The sequence below is a fragment of the Bubalus bubalis genome, chromosome 7 (assembly GCF_019923935.1).
Source record: "Bubalus bubalis isolate 160015118507 breed Murrah chromosome 7, NDDB_SH_1, whole genome shotgun sequence".
NCBI lineage: Eukaryota > Metazoa > Chordata > Mammalia > Artiodactyla > Bovidae > Bubalus > Bubalus bubalis.
In genome coordinates this window covers 57,661,954-57,687,580 of record NC_059163.1, presented here as the reverse complement: position 1 = coordinate 57,687,580, position 25,627 = coordinate 57,661,954, and the positions used below count along the sequence as shown (strand labels likewise).

The window sequence follows — 25,627 nt, the reverse complement described above, 5'->3', positions numbered from 1 at the left end:
AGCTTAAGATGCACATAAACTTAAATCTCAGTCATCTAGTTTTTATTCTAGAAATTAAAGTATTTCCCCACTACCTGTAATACTTGAGCACAGCTGGTTTTTCTTTGATGAGTTAGGATGCAGACTTCTCTCCTGGACACTCAAAAATTAAAGTAGCCATATTAAAACCCTTTGGGGGAAGTTTATATATATCCCCAGTTCCATTCTATACTTTGAAGGGTGTGAATTTGCTTGTTTGTAGGCCCATTTCAGCAACATGTTTCTTTGCAGGCAGCTCCTGGGAAGGAGGCTGGCAAAGATCTTTACACAACTTGCCCTGGAAGGCTTCACCCATGGCTCAGCGGGTAACGAATCTGCTTGCAATTAATTTAGGAAAACGGAAGACGGGGCAGGGGTTCCATCCCTGGATTGGGAAGATCTCCTGGAGAAGGAAATGGCAACTCACTCTGGTACAGTATTCTAGCCTGGAAAATTCCATGGACAGAGGAGACTGGAGGGCTACAGTCCATGGGGTCACAGAGTCCACCACGACTAAGCGCAGCACAGTCAGTCCTGGAAGCGTCTATCTAATGTGATATCTGTGGTATCTATTGTTCCAAAAAGCGTGGAAATAGTCGATTCGTCTGTTTTTTACCTTTTTTTTCTTCTTCAATAGTTCTACACTGAGTTGTTTTAACATTTCCTGCGTGCCCGCTAATCCTCTAAACTGGGTGTTGTCAGCAATACAAAATTCTTGCTTTCAAGGAGATCACAGGGGACAAGTTGGAGAAGGGTCACTTTGGACTCTGGGGAAGTCGAGGATCTTCAGGGCTGCGCAGTCCAATTATGGAGGGGCCTTCAACCTGAGGAGGGGCTGGCACAGGTGTCCGGGGTGAGAGAGGAGGAGCAACTCAAGAAAGGAAGCGCTGGCCAAATCCCGCGGGAACTGCCCTCTGACAGCGTTCCCTCCCCCCTCGTCGCACCCTTGGTTGCCACGGAGACCCGGGTCCTGGGCCGGCTGACTGCCGCAGACTGGGGAGGCCTACCTTTTCGCGGCCGGAGCCGGCGGGCCCACCAGCCTCGTGCTCTACCCCGCTCAGCTGCCGCGTTCGTGAAGACGACCGTGCGGGCGGGTGAAGCCCCGAGGGGCATCCTCCCTCAGGAACCCGAGCGAAGCGAGAGCCGGGGGTCGCGACCCCCCTGCCCCGACCCCGGCGGGTGGGAGAAGCTCATTTGAACCAAACTGCCTGCGCGGACCACCGCGGCAGCCCAGCAGTCCCGGGGCCCGAGGGCGCTGTGTAAGATACCAGGCACCGGTGCCCGAAGTGCTGCGGCTGCCGCGTCTCTGTTCCCAAAGCCCCGGGGAACATCCGCCCTCTGGGGTAAGGGAGGACTCGCGGGAGCCAGTGAAAGGAGCGCCCGAGGGGCCGCAGGTGCGGCTCTTGGGGGAGCTCTGCACCCAAACGGGCCTCGGTTAAGGTCTCGTAATTCGGAGGCCATTCGGAGCCGTCTCCACCCCTCTCCCTTTGTGTGTGGAGCTTTCCCGGCTCGAAGTAAGGGATGCTCGGGGCGGCCAGGGAATGCCACCGACTGGGTCTCTAGGGCCACACGAGGTGGGTCACCAAGTGTGGTCCTGCGGAAATAGTGGTTTAACCGGGATAATCTTTTATTTTCACAGAGACGATGCTTGGACAAGGAAAACCATTTCCCGGAACATCTGAATTGTAATTCAAGCTTGAGTTACCTAGGACAGTCAGGGGGGCAAACATGTTTAACTCCGCAAATGAACTGGAGTTTTTGGGAGAAACAACCGCGGAAATCTCCCAACTCTCTTCGCTGGCGCTGTCAGGTGACCCAGCATGCAGCGAAAACAGCTCAGCTGGTTCACCCGAAAAAACTGGCTATCCGGACTCCGTTTACATTCTGGCAGCGAACATTTTTCAGGGCACTAGACTCGAAAAGTCACCAGAGAAAGCCTTAATAAAGTATGGGAATGAGCCCTTGCCGTCCTCAACCGAATCCGAGGATGAATCCTTTCAGCGTTTGTCCTATGAGTTGGCTTTCAGTGCACTTAAGTGTGAGTAGTACCAGTTCTGACAGTCGGCACTAAAAGAGAATAATGAGAGAATTTCTGAGGTGCATCGAACCTCCTCCTCGCACCCTCACACACATACCCCAGGTTTTGTTTTTAGGCTTCTGAATATCTTTGGTCAGTTGCGGATGTCAAGGCTTTATGGAGAGTTTCCAGGAGAACAATCTCTTTCAGTCAGATATGTTTTCCACTGTAGATTTCCCTGTGTTTAGGTGGGTCAAAATTAAGATGATCCTATTCACTGCCATTTTCTTTGTTTACTTTTGGAAGCTTGTAAATTTATTCTTCCAAATTTTTGTAGAAATCCCTTTTAATCTGCCTCCAGGATTTGAGGTGTAATATTTCAGATTTCCTCGATGGTGGGTAATTATCAACTTCTGAGTATGGAGTTGATTCCAGGACAAAACCAAATATTTTTACTATAAGAGCAGTCAAAGGGCCTGGAGACAGGTTTTAGTACTAGCCATCAACTATAATACAATATAAACTGTGAAGTTTGTACTGATTTGTATACTGACTGAAAAGAAGTTCCAGAAATGTTTGGAGTATTACCAGCATGGCTAAAATGATAAAACTTCCTAAAGAGACACCTAGAAAGGGCATTACATGTATCATTTACTTACTGTTAATACTTATTGGGCCTTGCACATCCTTGCTGAGAGTTGGTTAACAATTGTTCAGCTGAATTAAAAGGTCCCATTAATTACTCAGCTATAAATGTGTGTTTTTGGTTGTCTACAGACATGATGTAGCTCAGTTCTGAAGCCAGGAATTTGTCATCACAGAGAAAAATTTGTGTGATGTTCAGAGGCAGCTTCTCTCTGTTTCATTTCTTTAGTTTCTGCTTGTGATCTTTTTTTTTTTTTTTAAATCTGTCTTAGCCATTTTTCCCTCCTCCAGTTTAAACTTTCAGATTCTATTTCATCCCTTCCCTCCTCTTCTTTTTTAAAACTTAGATTTAAAGACCAACCAGAGTGTTGGTACTTTAAATCACGAGCCAAATTAACATTTGAAGATTTTCTCCTTGCAACAGTGAGATGCACATTAGGCATCTGTGTCAATTAATTGATATTTAATATTAATGCCCAAACTCTATTATAGAAAATTTTTTCCTGATAGAGTATTGAATCTTACCTTTGTGTGTGCTGTGTGCGCTTAATTGCTCAGTCGTGTCCAACTCTTTGTGACCCTGTGGTCTATAGCCCGCCAGGCTCCTCTGTCCAAGGGATTTTTCAGGCGAGAATACTGGAGTGGATTGCCTTTAGAAATCAGTAATAAAAGCCTGAGATTATTCTTTGTAAAATTAATCCATTGATTAGATGGTCATGTTGTAGTAATGTGTATGGTAGATTATCATTTTCTTTCTCTCAATCTTTATTTCTGTTTTATGAAAGTGTCTTGTGACTGGCATTTTTTAATAACCCAGATCCCATTTAGATAAATTATTGTCATTTGTTGTTGTTCAATCGCTCAGTTGTGTCTGACTCTTTGCGGCTCCATGGACTTCAGTATGCCAGGCTTCCCTGTCCTTCACTATCTCCCGGAGTCTGCTCAAACTCATGTCCATTGAGTCGGTGATGCCATCCAACCATCTTGACCTCTGTTGTCCCCTTCTCCTCCTGGCTTCAGTCTTTCCCAGCATCAGGGTCTTTTCCAGTGAGTCAGTTCTTCACATCAGGTGGCCAAAATATTGGAGCTTTAGCTTTAGCATGAATCCTTCCAGTGAGTATTCAGGACTGATTTCTTTTACGATTGTCTGGTTTGATCTCCTTGCAGTCCAAGGAGCTCTCAAGAGTCTTCTCCAATGCCACACTTCAAAAGCATCAATTCTTCGGCACTCGTCCTTCTTTATGGTCCAACTCACATCCCTACGTGACTACTGGAAAAACCATAGTTTTGACTAGACGGACCTTTGTTGGCAAAGTAATGTCTCTGCTTTTTAATATGCTGTCTAGGTTAGTCATAGCTTCTCTTCCAAGGAGCAAGCATCTTTTAATTTCATGACCGCAGTCACCATCTGCAGTGATTTTTGAGCGCAAGAAAAAGCCTGTCACTGTTTCCATTGTTTCCCCATCTGTTTGCCATGAAGTGATGGGACTGGATGCCATGATTTTGGTTTTTTGAATGTTGAATTTTAAGCCAGCTTTTTCACTCTCTTTCATTGTCATCATAGGCCTTTATAAACCTACTTTCCTTGAAATGTTCATTTTTATAAGTTCAAATTCTAAGATGGGATGGTTTTGGTTACTTGGTACAGCTGTTATTTTCTTTTTAATGATAATAATACCTTGCTTTAAATTATCATCTGAATAATTTCCAAATGTTCATATGGAATAAAGCTAGAATTCCTAAATGCAGTGGATTTCCAAGGTAATTAAGAGCCTGATATTTTGCTTTAGAATATTGGAGATTTTTATATATTTCACTTTTGTCTTATGTATTATCAGTGTTCTTTCAATATTTTCACATGTAATATTTTATAAACTCAACATCTGGCTTATATAGCATAGGTTCAAGGAATCACAGTTCAGAGAATCATGGTTCAGGAAAGAAAACTCAGGATTTCTTCCCTAAGGTTTTATAGGAGCAGTAAAGCTGAAAAGGTTAATGCACGAACTAAAGAGAGCTTGGGTAATGATCATCTTTTTTATTTTTTATGATTTCCAGTTTTATTATTTGCCCTTTTGTTGATGTCCTTTGTGTATAAGCTCTTTCAAAGCAGAGAGTGTGCTTTTCTGATTAATTGTTTAAAGGGTTCAGAATAATGATTTTTGAAATAATAACCCCTATTCTTACTCCGCTAAATAAGATGCAAGGTCAGTTTTCTACTAAAGAAGGTAATGAAGAGTAACTTATTCCTATTAAGTTTGACTTATGTCAGAGAAGTAGAGTATTAGCAGCTAATTTATTTTTCAAAGAATCTCTGATGTTTCAAGAACTACCAAATATTAAAACAGAAGAAAAACTGGCAAAATGATTTCTTAAAAAATAAATTAATGAACAACCCATTAAGAAAAAAAATTGAGGAAAAAGGTATTCCTGAAATTATTGATCATAAGTTCAGTTCAGTTGCTCAGTTGTGTCTGACTCTTTGTGACCCCATGAACCACAGCACTCCAGGCCTCTCTGTCCGTCACCAACTCCCGGAGTTTACCCAAACTCATGTCCATTGAGTCGGTGATGTCATCCAACCATCTCATCCTCTGTCGTCCCCTTCTCATCTTGCCCTCAGTTTTTCCAAGCATCAGGGTCTTATCAAATGAGTCAGCTCTTCACATCAGGTGGCTAAAGTATTGGAGTTTCAGCTTCAACATCAGTCCTTCCAATGAACACCCAGGACTTCTCCATCCTTTAGGATGGACTGGTTGGATCTCCTTGCAGTCCAAGGGACTCTCAAGAGTCTTCTCCAACACCACAGTTCAAAAGCATCAATTCTGCCCTCAGCTTTCTTTATAGTCCAACTCTTACATCCATACACAATTACTGGAAAAACCATAGCCTTGATTAGACGGACCTTTGTTGACAAAGTAATGTCTCTGCTTTTTAATATGCTGTCTAGGTTGGTCATAACTTTCCTTCTAAGGAGTGTCTTTTAAATTTCATGGCTGAAGTCACCATCTGCAGTGATTTTGGAGCCCTCCAAAATAAAGTCAGCCACTGTTTCCACTGTTTCCCCATCTATTTCCCATGAAGTGATGGCAAATGCCATGATCTTAGTTTTCCGAATGTTGTTGATCTTGCTTCTGGCTTAATTCTTTCTCCAACCTCTTCAGGTGTATATACTAATTGGTGACCTCTCAGTCCAAGGAACTGGTTATGTCAGTAATCTGGTCATTTCAGAATCATGTAACCTGTCAGTGAAAAACCTGGCAAACATTTAATGTATGGTTGAGTTATGGCTTTGGGAATCACTAACTGTAGTCACAGATCCCTAAGACCACCCTCAGGTTCAGTGATTCACTAGAAGTACTCACAGAACCCAGCAAAGCTGTTATAGTCATAGTTACAGTTTATTACAGTGAAAGGATTAAGATTAAGGTCAGCACTGGAAAAATGTACACAGGACAAAGTTCAGAAGAGACCAGGTACAAGCTTTCTATTGTCCTTTCTCAAAGAAGTCTTAGGGACAGTACTTAATTCTTCTAGCAACAATGTTTGACAACATGAATGAAGGTTGTCAAATTTCCCTCCTTCCACAGATACAAAAACCCCATGTGCCTATATTTATAATTATTCTTTTTAAAATTGAAGTATAGTTGGTTTACAATATCCTGTTAGTTTCAGGTTACAGCTAAATTACTCAGTTACTTATTTTTTCAGATTATATTCCATTAGAGGTTATTACAAGATATTGAATATAGTTTCCTATGCTACACAATAAATTTTGTAACTTACCTATTTTATTTATAGTAGTAATCCCTGTTACTCCCATATTCCTAACTTGCCCCTCCTTTCCTTTCTTTCCCCTTTAGTAACCATAAGTTTGTTTTCTATGTCTGTGATTCTGTTTCAGTTTTGTATATAGATTCATTTGCATTATTTTTAAGTTCTACATATAAGTGATAGCTTATTTGCATTTCTCTATCTGACTTCACTAAGTATAGTGTTCTATAGTTCCATCCAAGTTGGTGCAAATGGCAGTAACATTCATTCTTTTTTATGACAGTAATATTCTGTTGTGTGTGTGTGTGTGTGTGTATATATATATATATATATATATATATATATATATATATATTCCACATCTTAAGTCAATCATCTATTGATGGGTACTTGGGTTCTTTCCATGTCTTGGCTGTTGTAAATAGTGCTGCTGTGAACATTGAAGTGTGTGTATATTTTTTTCATGTTAAAAACTTTTATTTATTTGTTTGATGAGCTGGGTGTTAGTTTTGGCACGTGGGATCTTTGATCTTTGTTGAGGCATGTGAACTTCTTAGTTGTGACATATGGGATCTAGTTCCCCGACCAGGGATCAAACCCAGGCCCCCTGTATTGGGAGCACAGAGTCTTAGCCATTGGATACCAGAGAGGTCCCTGGAGTGCATGTATCATTTTGAATTAGAGTTTTTATCCTCTCTGGATATATATACCCAGGAGTGGGATTACTGATGATATGATTTTTTTTTTTTTTAAGGAGCCTCCATATGATTTTCCACAGTGGCTACAACAATTTGCATTCCCACCAATAGTGTACAAGGGTTCCCTTTTCTCCACACCCTCTCCAGCATTTGTTATGTGTAGACTTTTTGATGATAGTCATTCTGACTGATGTGAGGTAATATCTCATTGTGGTTTTGATTTGCATTTCTGTAATGATTAGTGAAGTTGAGCATCTTTTCGTGTGCCTGTTGGCCATCTGTATATCTTCTTTGGAGAAATGTCTATTTAGGTCTTTTGCCCTGTTTTGATTGGGTTGTTTGTTTTTTTGCTACCTGTTGTATGAGCTCTTTGTATATTTTGAATATGAAGCCCTTGCTGGTCACATTTTTTACAAATCTTTTCTCCCATTCCATAGGTTGTGTTTTTGTTTGGTGAATGGTTTCCTTTGCTGTACAAAAGCTTTTGACCAATTAGGTCTCATTTCTTTTTTCTTTTTGCCTGGGGTGATTGACCTAAGAAAATATTGCTACGATTTATGTCCAAAAATGTTTTGTCTTAGTTCTCTTTTAGGAGTTTTATGGTGTCATGTGTGGTATTTAGGTCTTTAAGCCATTTTGAATTTATTTTTATGGATGGTGCTGTAATTTTATTGATAGCTGTCCAGTTTTTCTAACACTGCTTGCTGAAGAGGCTGTCTTTTCTCCATTGTATATTCTTGCCTTTGTCAGCTTAGACGAGCTGACCATAGGTATGTGGGTTTATTTCTGGATTGTCTATTCCATTCCACTTATCTTTATGTCTGTTTTTGTGCTAATACTATGCTACTTTGGTTACTGTGGTTTTGTAGTATAGTCTGAAATCTGGTAGCGTTATACCTTCAGCTTTGTTCTTTTTCCTTAGGATTGCTTTGGCAGTTCTGGGCCTTTTGTGATTCCGTATACATTTTAGGATTATTTGTTATAGTTCTTAAAAAATGTCATGGGTATTTTGATAAGGATTGCATTAAATCTGTGCAGTGCTTTAGGTAGACTGACCACTTACTTTAGCAATACTAATTCTTCCAATCCAAGAGCATGGACTATCATTCCATGTCTTTGAATTATCTTCAATTTCCTTTATCAGTGTTTGTAATTTTCAGTGTATAGGTCTTTCACCTCCTTGTTTAAGTTTATTCCTGGCTGTTTTTAATGCAATAAATGAGATAACTTTTTTTTTAAACTTTCTTTTTCATCGTGTAAAGAACTACAGTGCTGCTGCTGCTAAGTCGCTTCAGTCGTGTCCGACTCTGTGTGACCTCATAGATGGCAGCCCACCAGGCTCCCCCGTCCCTGGGATTCTCCAGGCAAGAATACTGGAGTGGGTTGCCATTTCCTTCTCCAATGCATGAAAGTGAAAAGTGAAAGGGAAGTCGCTCAGTCGTGTCGGACTCTAGCGACTCCAGGGACTGCAGCCCACCAGGCTCCTCTGTCCATGGGATTTTCCAGGCAAGAGTACTGGAGTCGGGTGCCATTGCCCTCTCTGAAGAACTACAATAGATTTATGTATTGGGCTACCTTGCTGAATTCATTTATTAATTGTAATAGTTTTTGTGTGAAGACTTTAGGGTTCTCCATGTAGAGTATCATATTATATCTAAATAGTGACAGTTTTACTGCTTCCCTTCCAATTTGAATACATTTTGATTTGTTTATTTGGCTGTGTTGGGTCTTTGTTGGGGCATGCGGGATCTTCACTGCATCATGGGGGACTTTTGTGTGGCACACAGACTCTCTAGTTGTGGCTCAAAACCTTAGTTGCTCCATGGCATGTGGGATCTTAGTTCCCTGAACCCACGCCCCCTGCACTAGAAGCAGATTCTCAACAACTGGACCATCAGGGAAGTCTTGATTTCATTGTTGAACTCATTGGGTTTTTAGTAGCATGTTGTTTAGTTTCCATAAGTTCATTTTTTTCAATTTTTCTTCCTGTGATTGATTTCTGGTTTCATAGAATTTTGGTCAGAAAAGCTGCTTGAAATAGTTTCTACCCTTTTAAATTCATTGAGTCTTGTTTTATGACTTAGTATGTGATCTATTCTAGATAATGTTCCATGTGCCCTTGAAAAGAATCTGTCTTCTGGATTTTTTGGATGTAGTGTTTTGTAGATATCAGTTAAGTTCAAATGATTGTGTTATTTAGAACCTCTGTTGCCTTATTGAGTTTTTTCTCTGAATAATCTGTCTATTGATGTCAGTGGGGTGTTAAGGTCCTTTATTATTGTATTATCGTCATGGAGTGTTAAGGTCTATTATTATTGTATTATTGTTACTTTTTCCCTTTATGTCTGTTAGTATTTCTTTTTAATGTATATTTAGGTGCTTCTCTATTGGAGGCATTTATGTTAACAAGCATGTTATCTTCTTACGTTGATCCCTTTATCATTATATAATGCCCTTCTTTGCTTTTCTTTATGGGCTTTGTTTTAAAATCTCTTTTGTCTGATGTGAATATGGCCACCCCTGCTTTCTTATTGTTTGCATTTTCTTGAGCTATCTATTTTTTATCTTTTCCCTTTTGGTCTGTGTATGTCTTTCACCCTGAAGTGAGTCTCATGTAGGCAGCATATTGCAGGTTCTTGGTTTTGTTTTGTTTTTCCATTCAATCTGCCACTGTGTGTCTTTTGATTGGAGCATTAGTCCATTGACATTTGAGGTAATTATGGATAGGTATGTACTAATTGCCATATAATCCTTGCTTTTCAGTTCTTATAGTTCTGTTTCTTTTGTTTGTTTGTTTCTTTTTACTTTTGTGGTTTGATAATTTTCTTTTGTGGTATGCTTGATTTCCTTTATATTCTTTTCAAAATATACCGTTGTATATTTTTGATTTGTGGTTATCATGGAGCTCAAGTATGTTAACTCAAAACTATATCTACTGGCTTTAAGATGATAGTCATTCAATTTCAAACACACTGTAAAAGATCTATATACTGCCATCACACACATTTTGTGATTTTGATGTCCTATTTTACATCATTATGGATATCCTTTTACTGTTAATTTTAGTTATAACTTTTTTTTTTTACAATTTTTTGATTCTGTTTTGATCTATGTACTCTCCAAAATCACTGCAGATGGTGACTGCAGCCATGAAATTAAAAGATGCTTCCTCCTTGGAAGAAAAGCTATGACCAACCTAGACAGCATATTAAAAAGCAGAGACATAACTTTACCAACAAAGGTCCATCTAGTCAAAGCTGTGGTTTTCCCAGTAGTCATGTATGGATGTAAGAGTTGGACTATAAAGAAAGCTGAGCACCGAAGAATTGATGCATTTGAACTGTGGTGTTGGAGAAAACTCTTGAGAGTCCCTTGGACTGCTGCTGCTGCTAAGTCACTTCAGTCGTGTCCGACTCTGTGCGACCCCATAGACGGCAGCCCACCAGGCTCCCCCGTCCCTGGGATTCTCCAGGCAAGAACACCGGAGTGGGTTGCCATTTCCTTCTCCAATGCATGAAAGTGAAAAGTGAAAAGTGAAAGTGAAGTCGCTTAGTCGTGTCCGACTTTGCGACCCCATGGGCTGCAGCCCACCAGGCTCCTCCATCCATGGGATTTTCTAGGCAAGAGTACTGGAGTGGGGTGCCGTTGCCTTCTCCGCCCTTGGACTGCAAGGAGATCCAACCAGTCCATCCTAAAGAAATCAGTCCTGAATATTCACTGGAAGGACTGATGCTGAAGCTGAAACTCTAATACTTTGGCCACCTGATGTGAAGAACTGACTCATTGGAAAAGACCCTGATACTGGGAAAGATTGAAGGCTGGAGGAGAAGGGGACGACAGAGGATGAGATGGTTGGATGGCATCACTGACACGAGGGACATGAGTTTGAGTAGGCTTCAAGAGTTGTTGATGGACAGGGAAGCCTGGCGGGCTACAATCCATGAGGTCTCAAAGAGTCGGACATGACAGAGCAACTGAACTGAAGTGATTGTCAATCGTTTTATATATTTGCCTTTCCTATTGTGATTTTCCTTGTCCTATAAATTCTTTTTTCTTTTCTTAGAGAATATCCTTCAATATTTCTTTTAGGGTAGGTTTAATATTGTTGAATTCTTTTAGTTTTTGCTTGTGAGAAACTTTTTCTCTTCTATTCTAAATGATAATCTTGCTGGGTAGAGTATCCTAGCTTGCAGGTTTTTCCTTTTCAGCACTTTGAATGTATCATGCCACTCATTTCTGACCTTCAGGGTTTTCTGCAGAGAAATCTACTGATAGTGATAATGGGGGTTCCCTTATAACTGACTCTTTGTTTTCCTCTTGCCACCTTTAGAATCCTTTTTTTATCTTTAAATTTGTCATTTTAGGGAATTCCCTGGCAGTTGAGTTTTTAGGACTTGGCACTTTTACTGCTGTGGCCTGGGTTTGATCTCTGCTTGGGGAACTGAGATCCTGCAAGCTGTGCAGCATGGCCAAATGAGATAAAATAAATTCATCATTTTAATTACAATATGTCTTGGTATGGGTCTCTTTCGGTTCATCTTGTTTGGGACCTTCTGTCCTTGTACTTAGTATCTGTTTTCTTCTTTAGGTTTTGGAAGTTTTCATCCATAGCTTCTTCAAATACACTTTCAATTCTTGTTCTCTTTTCTTTCTGTAACACCTATTATGTGTCAGTTGTCATGTCTGAAATCATCTCATAGATCTCATATGTTGCATTTGTTCTTTCATTGTCTTTCTGTCTGCTCTTCTCATTTAGTGATTTCCATTATTCTATCTTCCAAGTCATTTATTTGTTGTGTGGCATTTACTCTGCTATTCATTGGTTCTAGATTTGTTTTTCATCTCGACAATTATATTGTCTATTTTTGATTGATTCATCTCTACAGTTTCTAGTTTCTAGTTCATTGTTTGGTGATGTGCATTTCTATCGATACTCTTAATACCATTAGTGTCTTATTATCTCCTTTTTGAACTCAGGGTCTAGCAGACTGATGAACTCTGTTTTCCTATTTGTTCCTCTTGTCGTGAGTATGACTGGTATTGTGGTGTCCAGAGCCTGTACTGCATGTGAAGCAGGGTTTCCTCTGTTCTTTGGCTGTCACTGCCCTGTCAGGGGCGGGGTCCGCTCCCCACTGGAGTAGTAGACCTGAAGCTTGTGCTACACTGAATCTCTGCACCAGTCTCACTCCAGGCTGTGGCATGGAGTGAATGGGACCGTGATATTCACCCTTTTGGATTGGGAAGTGCCCCTGCCCAGTTACGTAGAGCTCTTTCTTGCTAACTTGGTTGTATAGCAGTTCTTCTGCCAGTTTCCAGTTAGTTTTCTGTGAGAATTGTTCCACATATAGAAGTTATTTCAGTGTGTTTATGGGGAGAGGTGAGATCCACATCTTTCTACTCTACCATCGTATTCCCTTTCAGCCTTGGCATTCTTGAAATGTAAGTTTTAGAAGTGAATTATATAAAGTGGCTCACTGAAGGAAACACTATGAACACATAATAAAAATAGAGAAGGAGAACCTAGGGGAAAGTCAAAAGAAGAAACATCTTCCATCTTTCTTCCAGGATGGGAGGGATGATCAGACAGACTGTGTGAGTTTTAGGGGTCCTATAAATAGCACCTCTCTTACACCTGGGGCTTCCCTGGTGGCTCAAATGATAAAGAACCTGCCTGCAGTTCAAGAGACCTGGGTTCAGTCCCTGGGTTGGGAAGATTCCCTGCAGAAGGAAATGACAACCCACTCTAGGACTCTTGCCTGGAAAATTCCATTAGACAGAGGAGCCTGGTGGGCTACAGTCTATAGGATTGCAAAGAGTTGGACATGATTGAGCAACTAGCTTTTACTTTCTTACACCTGAGTTTGTAACCAATAGAGAGAAAAAAAAATGTTCAGGGACATGGCTTTAGATTGTCAGTCAAGGCAGGCTTGTGAAATACTTTAGAAGTAGAACTAGAACTTTCCATCTAATCCAGACACAGCTGAAGAAATGCAAGCCCCTCCACCCAACTCACAAGGCACATGGCAGAGAGCAGTCTGGAATGCATGCCCACCTTCTGCAGAAACACTGGCAGACAAAGAGTGGAAGGGGTAGGGAGTAAGATATGCCCCATTCTTTCTTCCAATTTCACTCTCTAAATAAACTCAATTTTCCTTTCATGTAGAGTGATGAGTAGGTAGGGAGAGAATCTAGGAGTGTTTCTCTAGGGAAGGCCTTCTACATTGGAAACATGAGGAATGAGGATTGAGTTCCCTTCAAGAGACTAAAGAGAAGAGTTTCGAATTAGTGGGAGATGAGGGATAATTGGAGCTATTGTGCTGAACTAGGATAGGTAAATTTTGCAATCTTCAAAAAGTCCCGATAACTCAGTCGTTAGCAGTGTGTTTTATTTAGCCAGTGTGGTGTGTTGTAAGAGTAAGTACAGGAAAGGCAGCATAATGTGGTGAAGAGAATGCATTTGGGTATCAGACTGCCTGGGTTTGACTCTGTGATCTGCCGCTTGCTGTGTGACCCTGAACATATTACTGTGCCTCATTTCCTAATCTATAAAATGGGGATAATGATGGTACCTAATTCATAGGATTGTTTGAGAGGGTTAAATGAATTAATATATAGAAAGCATTGTAGAAGAATGTGTATCACATAGAAAGCACTATCTAAAATACACATTATTAGGGACTTACCTGGTGATCCAGTGTTTAAGATTCTATGCTTCCAATACAGGGGGCATCTGTTTGATCCCTGGTCAGGGAACTAAGATCCCACATGCATGGCCCACACAAAGAGTATACATAATTAATGTTCATATTGCTGTGTGAGAATATTATTTAAACTGTAGATATATAAAGGCAGTGCATTCTGTGCAATTGACAAGAGCTCTAAGGAAAAAACTCAGTGTTGGCAAAATCAAATGTTCTGTCTTCTTTTCCTTCATTCTGCCTCTCCTATTTTTTAGGAGTCCAGTAACTCCACTGCTCAAAGTTCTAAAGCCTATGCAGGTCTCCTGTCTTAGCAGGCCTTCATTCTTATGATAACTGTATTTTCTATGACAAAAACTGGGACTCATGCTGAGAAACTATGAATTAGATAGGATTTGGTTTGCAAGTACTAAGAGTGTGAAACTATAAACTTCATTTTCCTTATAAGTGAAATGGGGATATTGCCTTGTACAATACAGCCATAATTGGTGACTAAAACATGGATAATGATACCTGAAAGATTTCCTGTGAAAATTGGAGTCTGTTCGTCCAAGTTTGTCGCTTCTTATTAGTTTTCCCATCCCCTAGATAAAAACTGAAATTCAATGTGTACTGTGTATGTAGGAGGTGTTCCACAAATGTTGATGAATTGAAGCTATCCTAGCTTTCTGTTAACTGATTAAAGCATTTGTTATATGATGTGTATATATAGTTAAGTCATTATAACAAATGGAGCACTCATGTGCCCTGTGGAGGTTTCAAAATATGTCCATATGTTTTTACTTATTACCTTTGTAATTATCCCTGTGACCAGAATGCTGTCTCATCTTGGATCTTTACATGGGTAACTCCTTGTCATTTGGGTCTTAGATTAAGTGTTATCTTATCAATGTCTTCACTAGTGAGTTTTATCAAATATTTAAATAAGAAATAACACCAATTTAGTGCAAATTATTCCAGAGACTAGAAGAAGAGGGGATATTTCCCACAAATTTTATAAGGCCAACATAACCCTGATACCAACATTGACAAAGATATTATGAAGAGAAAATTATAGACCAATATCCTTCATGAACATAAACATAGAACAAAAATCCTAAATAAAATGTTAGCAAATTGAATTCAACAGTACGTAAAAGGATAAGACATTATTAATTAGATCTTCTTTAATGTTTTTTAAGGATATAAATTAAAGATTGAAATTCCTTTATTACTACCTCAGCTATTCAGATAATGCTCCTTTGACTTCCATGATGATTCCATGTGGAGCCTGGGCTTTCCTGGTGGCTCAGTGGTAAAGAATCTACTTACCAATGCAGGAGATGTGAGTTCGATCCCTCATCTGGGAGATCCTCTGGAGGAGGACATGCCAACCCACTCCAGTATTCTTGCCCAGGGAAATCCCATGGACCGAGGAGCCTGGTGGGCTACAGTATATGGGGTTGCAAAGAGTCGGACACAACTTAGCAAGTAGACAATAAACAACAACACCACCATGTGGAGCCTGGGTCACAGGGGTCTAGGATTCATAAAGATTACAAATATTTCATTATGCCATTGTAATTTGGGTCTTTATCAAGAATTAAGGTATATTTTGAAAGTAAAAGTATTTTGCAGTATTGGCTAAAGTGTATTTTGATTCCAAAGTTTTCATTTTCAGCTTTGGTGTTTTCATAACAGACATTTTCTTTGTTTTACAGATCAAGATATTTTGGAAACTATATTAATAGACAGCTATATCTTCCCAAGTACCACAATAGTAAGTGTATAACTTTTATATAATTAGCTGTCACATGAGTGTTATTTAGAAAGCACTAAAAATAAGCCTTGGGATTTAAATACCTAGTTTGTTTAATGCTAAGACCTCTTCAAAACACAGCCTTAACTCTTTCCTACTTCCAAGTTTCTAATATAGATTGTACTCCTTTCATTTTGATGAACATGCCAGAAATTTTCCTTTTTGAAAGTTTTATTTTTTACTGAATTTTTTTTTCTAGTTTGCAGTCCTTTTCTATCTCCCAGTTTAATCAGATGATGTGAAAATAGTCATACTCCTGCTCGCTTGAAAAATGATGGAATGGGAAATATTGCTGTTAGATATTATTTGTATGTTATTCCTTCTCTTTGTTTCCCCTTGGTAGCCAGATCATTTGAACAGTCTTATCATTGTGATGCTATATGATTTCCAAGACAGAAAATTTCAAGCTCGTCTCCTTTCTGGTAATGAAGAGTCTATAGCAGAAGTTCTAGAAGTGGAGAACCTTCTTAACAGGTAACTATAAAGGTTAAAAGGATGTTTTATATGAATTCGTTATTAGTGTTTCACTGGTGAAATAGTATACAATATAATGTGTGGATTATAATATAAAGTGTTAAAATTTTATAGAGAATAAAAGTTCATAAGTTTCTTGAGTTCCTTTAAAAAAAGATCTTGAACAAAGTAAATATATTACTTAAATTCAAGTTGTTTTGAAAGCTTGAATTGTAAGATCCAATTTGTAAGTATTTGGAAAATCATGAAAAATTCCTGACAATTTTTAGCACATACATAACTTACACTTCATTTGAAACAGCCATTATTTATTTACTTGGCTTTGTTTATAGCTCTTAAACTAACATGTATCAAACAAGAAAATTCCAATTAGATAAGAACCCACCACTTAGCCAAATTGAAAAAAGAATCTACAGCTTTTACAACTTAATGTCAGTAGTTAAGAGTAAAACTAACATATTTAAAATTTGTTTTCCTTTTACCCTAAGTATCAGCAGAAGCCTAGCATGAGGACAATAATAGCACCTACCTAAAAAGGTGGTTGGGAGAACTAATTAGAGTAATGTGTGTAAAATGCTGAGCTAGGAGCCAGACACATAGTAGATGATAGTAGATGGTCATTCATTAAATGCTACTATTGTTAGGGCTGCAGGATCCTAGTTCCCCAACCAGGGATGGAACCCATGCCCCCTACTGTGGAAACGCAGTGTCTTCACTGGACCAGCAGGGAAGTCCCCTATACTCTTAAGCCTTAATAAAAAGCACAACATAGCAAACAACAGCAATCCTGTAGGAAGACGTTTACCTGGTGAATAATCTGAAACAGTTGTCATATCTCATTTTATATTGTTATGGAAAACTCAGTTTCATTTTGAAGGTTGAGACCAAAAGAGTCACTGAATGGAGTTATAGTAATAACTTACCTTTATTGAAGAGCACTTAATATGTATCAATCACTATTACAAGAAGCTCTTTACATAACAATTCTTCGAAGTGAATATTGTTACCAACCTGTATTTTTACACAGAGGAAAACTGAAGCACAGACATGTTAAAGTAACCTGTCTAATGTCATAGAGCTAGAAAGAGAAGTGCCAGAATTCAGATTCAGGAAGACTAACTCTAGAGAACTTCCCTATAGCTCAAACGGTAAAGAATCTGCCTGCAGTGCAGGAGACCCAGGTTCGATCCATGGGTCAGGAAGATCCTCTGGAGAAGGGAATGGCAGTCCACTCCAGTATTCTTGTCTGGAGAATCCCAAGGACAGAGGAGCCTGGTGGGCTACAGTCCACAGGGTCCCAAAGAGTCAGACATGACTGAGTGACTAACTCTTTCACTTTCACTTCAGGGCTCAAGATTTAACCATTTATATGCTACTGTTCCTTCTACTTAAGATAGTGAATCTTGGGTAAAGTATTCTAGACGATGACAGATATGACATAGTACTATGTCAGTTGTAGCCATGAGAAATTCGGGGATGCAGAAAAGCAAAAGCAATTGAATGTATGTACCTTAGATAAGCAAGGATCTTGCTCCTGTTTACTACATAGGTTCCTGGGCAACCACTTCACCTCCCCATACCACTACTAGGCAACCTGCCTCTGAGGATGGGTACCCAGGATGGGTGCAGATACATTGGAGAAAAAGTGGTGGGGCAATGTGCTTTGGGACAAGCTCTGAGTTTCAGCTTTCCTGAACTGCTTTCAGTTTCCATTTGACTTAGGACTAAGATTTTCATGGAAATCTCAACTTGGTGTGCGTAATGAGAGCTGAGGTTAGGCTAAAGCAGCCAGGAAAGCCACAGAGCTCTAACCGAGTAAGAAAGACCAGACTGTGGTTTCAGCATCAGCAGATTCTTAGCTGAGAATGCTAGCAAGGCAGGTAGGAAATAGGACAAGCAAAGACCATGGCTCACGAGGCCAGAAGAGCCAGAAGATATTATTGTCTAAGGTTCCTGATTCCTCAGATTTTTACTTTTCCCTGTAATACATACTGTGCTACCTCTTGCCTGGAGGAGGTTATCTGGTTACATTCCTGTCAGTGCAACAGAAACTACCCGAACCAATCGGGCTTCATATAATACAGATCTTATTCCCACATTAATAAGTTATTTTATATCCAATTCATGCTATGCTCAGTTCATAATATGTTACAGGATAAGTGTGTATATTTAGTGGTTGAATTGAAGAGAATAGTAGTGTAATATACTGGTATAAGGATAACATTGAGAAAATCCATGTACAATGAGAAAGATAATGCTAATAAAATACATGTATAAAGATAACCTAGAAGGTTTTAATCAATAATCGCAGCTTTCAAGTAATAGAAGCTATTTTTAGTTAGCGTGAGCAAAAATGGAAAATGTTCTTAAATAGATCCTGGAATATCTCATGCAATTCAAAGACTCAGGAAGAGGATGAAATCAGGAACTGGAAAGATGTCAGGATTTTCTTTGTCTCTTTACCTTTTTATTTCTGCTTCTCTCTTAATATCTGCTTCATTCTCCTTTTCTCTCATGATCTGCCTTCTCTGTTTCTAGCCTACAAGGAAAAAGCCTTACTGCTGCACCCCAGGTCTTAAGCTTACTTGTTACACTTGTATGTTAGTTTCTTCACTTAGATTAATTTATTATCTCTACACCCAGTTCTAAATTCTACCTCCTTCCAGGGAATTTGATTGGCTCCTCCTGGGTCAAGTGCATTCCCTTGGGCCAGTCCTCCATAGCTAATGGAGTAGAATTCTGAACTCAGAATGTTGGAGGCCAACCTCTATAGATCATCTGGGCCTTGGGGCTGGGCAGTATTGTCCCCAGGGCAGTAGAATCATGTTAAGCTTGAAGTATACCTTAGTATGTTTCTACCAAGACGATGAAGACTAATTTTAAGAGGTGATAGAAAAAGAAGCAGTTATTTAATAAGAAACTGAATGAGAATCATTTTCTCCTTATAAAAATTGTGCTTGATCTTTGTTGTTGTGTCTACCAGAGATCCTTGTGTTTCATCACTCTGTATACCAACTGGTATCTTTTTCTTCATTTGTTCATGGCTCTAGGGATAGAATCCAAGATGAACCTATTATCATTCATTTGTTTATTATTTTTGGCTGTACTGGGTCTTTGTTGCTGTGTGGGCTACTCTTTAGTTGCCGTTTGTGGGCTTCTCATTTTGATGGCTTATCTTGGTGGCTTCTCTTGTGGAGCACAGGCTCTAGGGTGCTCAGCCTTCAGTAGTTGTGGTTCATGGGCTCAGTAATTGCAGTTCTTGAGCTCTAGAGCACAGGCTCAGCAGTTGTGGTATGTGGGTTTAGTTGTCCTGTGGCATGTGGGATCTTCCTAGATCAGGGATGAACCTGTGTCTCCTGCATTGGCAGGCAGGTTCTTTACTGCTGAGCTACCAAGGAAGCCCTATCTTTTTGATATATGCAAGGGCTTTAAGAACTCATTTCTTGTACAAATGCAACTATCTTTGAAATAGTGTGACCGGATTAAATAAAAGGAGACCACAGCTTCTTCCTTTCTTTCTCTGCATGCCTCATATTAGCCCAAGAATCTGATTCTGCCAAATAATTTGTTGGACTTTGGTGAGGCAAAACTAGAAAAGGCACAGTGAAATTAGAAAATGGGCAGTGAAAGACTGGAGAAGCAACAGGAGAGGAAAAACTGAGTAGCCCTTCCTCCCAAATCACCCAAAACTATCCTGTTACAGTCAAGGCACCACCAGCTTCTTAGATATTATCCTTGATTCTTCTTTCCTGCCCTCCCCAGTGCCTCTGCCATACCTATTACATTAAGTTCTGTAACTCCAGTTGGAAGCCATATGCTGAATGTGTCTACTTGTTTCCATTTCCACTCCTACTATCCAAACCCAAGCCATTTATAATCTGTCACTTGGACTACTGCGATAGCTTCTTCAATCCCTGCCTGTAACTCTTCCTTTTTTACAATCTCTTCCATAAATAAAGTGATCTTTTAAAAATCACTTTAATCACAGAGTGTCTTGGATCAAAATTATTCATTCCTCCTATAAATAACTAACTAACTATATATGTATATATATATATATATATATAATAAATAACTCCTATAAATAACTAACTGTGCATGCTAAGTTGCTTCAGTTGTAGCCAACTCTTTGCAACCCTATGGACTGTAGCCTGTCAGGCTCCTCTGTCCATGGCATTCTCCGGGCAAGAATACTGGAGCGGGTTGCCATTTCCTTCTCCAGAGGATCTTCCAGGCCCAGGGGTTGAACCCACATCTCTTATATCTCCTGCATTGGCAGGCATGTTCTTTACCACTAGCGGCCATCTGGGAAGCTCCTATAAATAACTAGATGGACAAAATATATGAGACAAAGATTTTGGACATTAGACAAAAAGCAGCACAGAAATTTAATCCTTGAGAAAATGAAAACAAATGAGGTGAGCCCTAGAATAGTCCTGGCTTTATGCTTACAGGTACCTTCCAACTGCAGTGCAGGAAGGATGATCTCTAGAGAAAACTGTAGTCTTACTAAAATTAAGAAAACAGAGACCAGAGTTTGGATATGATCATTTTTCTTCTTGATTTTATTAATGTGGTAAGGTTATTTACCTGGAATGATTCATGAATGTTAAAACCATTTTTAACATTCATGGATTTGGGGGATAAATCACATTTGCTTAGATATTCCTTTTTTTCTATTCCCAGTTTTCTCATTCACATAATGCTTTAGAGTTTCTCATTTGCCAAATGCTTCTGAACACTTGTTCATGGGGTTTTATCTCTTATATTCTTTCCACCCCATCTTTAGAAACTCTTAGCCCATTTTACTTACTTAGTGAATATTGTGAAACAGTTCTCAGTATAATGTCTGATTTTTTTTTTTATTTCTATAGGAAATTCAAGCAGTTCACTGAAGATTATCTTTTGGCATTAAGAATATAATTTATATTTAAAGAGAGCCACATTTCTTTTGTGTTAGGCATTACTAATGGCACTTCAAAATATCAAAAGATATTTTGAGAATTCCCTGGTGGTCTAGTGGTTAGGACTCAGTGCTTTTACTGTGGAAGGCCAGAGTTCAGTTCCTGGTTGGGGAACTAAAATCCCACAAGCCACGTGGCACAGCAAAAAAACAAAGACAAAACCCACCACCACCACCAACAAAAAACAAAACAAAAAACCCTTTGAGATCATTTGTTCTTTGTATATAAAATTTCTGACAATTTTAAGCTAAAAAGGAATAAAACCCATTTCTTTAAAAAAAATAAACTAAGAGAAAATGGTGTACTAGGTAGGATTCCTTTTTGACAACCAGACAGGAGTCCAACTCAAACTAGATTAGGCAAAAGAAAAATTTTATTATAAAGTATCTCATCAAAGAATTGCACAGTGAGACTTGCAGGAAGGATGTTGATGTGCTTATGCTTCTGCTAACTACATCCTGTGTTGAGGTCCTTTAATGGACTGGAACCTGTTGGTCCGGAGTCGATGATAAGAAAGTAAAGGGAGAGAGAAAGAGGCTGATATTCCTTGGTTAACGCAGAAAACCGATAAAGTCCTTAGATACAGGGCTTGTGTCGCTCACGAAGGCACCTGGCGCCCTCTCGAGGGGGGCGAAAGCACAGTGCGCCTTGTTGAGAGGGTCTTAGAAACCTGGTTAGGAGAATGAGCATGACGGGTCTCTGTGCTCCAGAGAATTAGCCTGAGAGAGAGAGAGAGAGAAAGAAAGAAAGACACGGGGATCAAAGCTCTGATGGAGCAAAGGTGTTTTATTCAACATTGTGTGAGTATTTATACTGTCTTACAAGGTAGCTATTTTCAGCAGGGATAAAATCAAAACTTACAAGTTATCAAGGAAACATGAGGTCATCCATATGAAAGAGGGAGGGTTGTAAATAATCACTTTTACCGTATGGTTCATAAAAAGGAAGAGGGTCGTAAATAGTTACTTATCACTGTATGGAAAAACTAACGAAGGAAATGCATGCATTCCTAAGCCCCCGGGAGCAGTGTGCTACTCCACTTAATTCCTGAATATTCAGGAATTAATAAGGGACAGAGGATTCATGACAGATCCAAAATAGCACACAGGAAGCCTCCTATTAAATGCTTCCTGACAATCCTGTGACTCAGGTACACTCAGGACTCTCTTCCACTCTGGTCTCTGCCTCTTTGTGTGCTTTAGCTTCATTCTTACATCTTCTTTTTCTGTTTGTAGAATGGGAAACTTGGCTGCTGTCAACTCAGGAGCTTTATATTGTACAGCACCAAAACCCAGAAAGACTGACTTGGCTCTCTGTTACTACACAAAAAAATTCACTTGACTGGTTTGGGTCAAGTGCCCACCTTCTGCCGATCACCTGTGGTCAAGGAGACAAAGTCAGTATGCAATACCTCCCAGTGATTTAGGCCATAAGATTAAAAAAGAATCATTGGGTTTTCATTTTATGATAACAAGTTCTTGTTTTTCTTTCCTGTTATTTGTAACTATGAGATATGAGATAATCAGAACTGGGAAGGACTTGATACCAATTCATGAAAGCTCCTTAATTTTGTCAAGACTACACTCTTACCATCTCTGATAACACAGACTGACCTAATAGTGAGTGCCTGCCAGGCACGGTGCTTGGTGACACCCATGGTACTAAGTGAAATTCACTCAGTTGTGTCCAACTCTTTGCGACTCCGTGGACTATACAGTCCCTGGAATTTTCCAGGCCAGAATACTGGAGTGGGTAGCCTTTCCCTTCTCCAGGGGATTGTCCCAATCCAGGGTTTGAACCCATATCTCCCACATTGCAATGGATTCTTCACCAGCTAAGCCACCAGGGAAGCCCCATGATACTAATCCCCACAGTAATAGCAAGGTAAGCTGATCATGTTCTACAGATGAGAAAACTGAGGCTGGTGAGAGCAGCATCATACCTGAGGTCACACAGCTAGTAAGTGACAGAGCCTTAATTTAACTTCAGATTTGTCTGACTCTAAGCCCTTCACCTTTACTACATAAAATTTGTCTTTCAACCAGCTGTTGTTATAAACGATTAAGATATACAACTATACAGAGACAGCAAAACCTGAAAAACAAGAAGCAGAATTATTGGGTTTCCATTTTTAAAAATTTGGGGGGGGATTCCCATTTTTAAATATGGAAAATTTTAACTTTAGACTTCAAAAATTTGAAATAGAATTATAGAGTATTATAATTCTAAATCTAATTGTTAATTTTTCAAGTGGAAAATTGATAGTCTTGTCTTCAATGCAGTAGTTACCAAGAATGGATTTTCTGTCTCTAGTTTTAAGACAAAATTGGCTGCAGCATTGGCAAGATGTCGAATCAAACATGATGCCCTTTCAATTTACCACATTCTTCCAGAAACAGTTAGGAACCAAGAATTAAGGGCCTCCACTTTGCCACTTTATGCTTGGATAAATACTTGTAAAATCAGGTAAGAGTTCTAATCAAATTCTTTACTCAAGTTACTTGCCTTTCAAAATAATGTGATAAAAGTATTACCTTTTTAATGGATGAGGGGCTCATCTGAGGGAGTGAGTGGGAATTATAGTTTCATTCAGGATTTTATCACCAGATTACCAAAAGTAATTTAATAAATGTGTTAACTTTTTTGTCTCTAAATTTTTTTTTACTTACTGATGGCTTAAATTATAAGTTCCATTAATGCAGTATATGCAATGATACTTTTATTTATTGTAGGAAAAAGATGCTGATATTAAATACATTTTTATGTATTATATTTGTAATTATAACCTAATATTATGTATTTACAGCCCTGAAGAAGTTTATTATACTTTGAAGAAAAATGGTTATAATAAAGTCAAATCTGTATTGCATATTGATAATAAAGTCTTTGCTGTGGATCAACATTGCTATGATGTCTTAATTTTTCCATCTCATCTTAAAAGTGATCTTCTAAATATAGATCTTTTTAAAGATTATAAACTTATATTTCAGGTAAACAAATTTTTACTTTCACTGTATTTCTCAATATTGTGATTCTCTCAATAATCCTGCTCACCCAAAGAATTTCTCTACTTAAAACCTAAGAAATTGATTATATTTTGTATAGGTTATCAAGGAGGTTTATAAGGCCTAATTTCCACATAGAAGTATAAAATTAACACTGCTACATCAGTTTTCCTGTTGTACTTTGGCATCTTTGCCCCATGTGAAGTGGGCATATTTTAAGGAACATATTCTCCTTCCAAGACACCATAGATGGGGGAACTTGTATTGCTTATAGCTGAAAAGCTATATTTTTCTCTCCCAAGGGAGGATTCAAGAGAAGGCATGGTGATTCCCTTTTCTTTTTTTGTTTCTGGGGAAGATGCTAGTGCCATCCTGCATTTGAAAATGCAATGTGTAATATGTTCCCATTATCTCTTTACTATAGTCTTACAGCTTTGATTTGTAAGATATGTATAATGGCTATCAATACAGGAAGAGAATGTGAGTTATAATGCTATTTCAATAGAATGAAAAATAAAAGGTTCAAGAAATTGAGTTAAATTAATTTTTATGTCCTTAGATTCCAATTCTTGCCTCAGAATCACTTTGATCTTGTAAGGTTTATCCCTTCACAGTACCTGCATTCTTGGGTAGTGTCTCTTGGCCTTATCTTGTGGTGACATCCTATTGAGCACTGAGATCGGTTGCATAAACTCATCTGCTTAGCCCCCTTTTTAAACTTGTCAACCATCTTACTTTTAATCTCTGAGCTAGCAGCCAGTTAGATGACAATGTGATGGGGAAGAAAGAATGGCAGTGGCAGATGAGTACATTTTCATGAAAGTTTAAGAATGGGAGCTAAGGCAGGACACTAGTAATCTATTAATCACATTTGGGGGGTTTGGCATTGCCTTATTACTATCAGTTCAGTTCAGCTGCTCAGTTGTGTCTGACTCTTTGAGACCTCATGGACTGCAGCACACCAGGGTTCTCTGTCCATCACTAGCTCCCGGAGCCTACTCAAACTCGTGTCCATCGCATCGGTGATGCCATCCAATCATCTCATCCTCTGTCATCCCCTTCTCCTCCTGCCTTCAATCTTTCCCAGCATCAGAGTTTTTTCCAATGAGTCAGTTCTTCACATTAGGAGGCCAAAGTATTGGAGTTTCACCATCAGTCCTTCCAATGACTATTCAGGACTGATTTCCTTTAGGATGGACTGGTTGGATCTCCTTGCAGTCCAAGGGACTCTCAAGAGTCTTCTACAACACCACAGTTCAAAAGCATCAATTCTTCAGTGCTCAGCTTTCTTTGTAGTCCAACTCTCACATCCATACATGACTGGAAAAACCATAGCTTTGACCAGACGGACCTTTGTTGGTAAAGTAATATCTCTGCTTTTAATATGCTGTCTAGGTTGGTCATAGCTTATTTTGCAAGAAGCAAGTGTCTTTTAATTTCATGGCTGCAGTCACCATCTGCAGTGATTTTGGAGCCCCCAGAAATAAAGTCTGTCAGTTTCCATTGTTTTCCCATCTATATGCCTTGAAGTGATGG

The 25,627-nt window shown here is 39.2% G+C and overlaps 1 protein-coding gene across 4 annotated transcripts in view; it reads left to right on the top strand.

Moving 5' to 3' along the window:
* Positions 1-909: 909 nt before the first annotated feature.
* Positions 910-25,627, top strand: part of NSUN7 (NOP2/Sun RNA methyltransferase family member 7) — a 50,593-nt gene continuing 25,875 nt past the window's right edge. Inside the window, exons 1-6 of one of the 4 annotated variants that reach the window (XM_006068210.4) lie at positions 910-1,277; positions 1,658-2,056; positions 15,551-15,609; positions 15,992-16,122; positions 23,400-23,552; positions 23,893-24,076. In XM_006068210.4, the coding sequence (XP_006068272.2) occupies positions 1,747-2,056; positions 15,551-15,609; positions 15,992-16,122; positions 23,400-23,552; positions 23,893-24,076 (837 nt within the window). In that variant the 5' untranslated portion in view covers positions 910-1,277; positions 1,658-1,746. Of the gene's footprint in view, positions 1,413-1,657; positions 2,057-15,550; positions 15,610-15,991; positions 16,123-23,399; positions 23,553-23,892; positions 24,077-25,627 lie in introns of all 4 variants that reach the window. The other 3 variants (XM_044945949.2, XM_006068209.4, XM_025290610.3) reach the window with 3 other exon arrangements.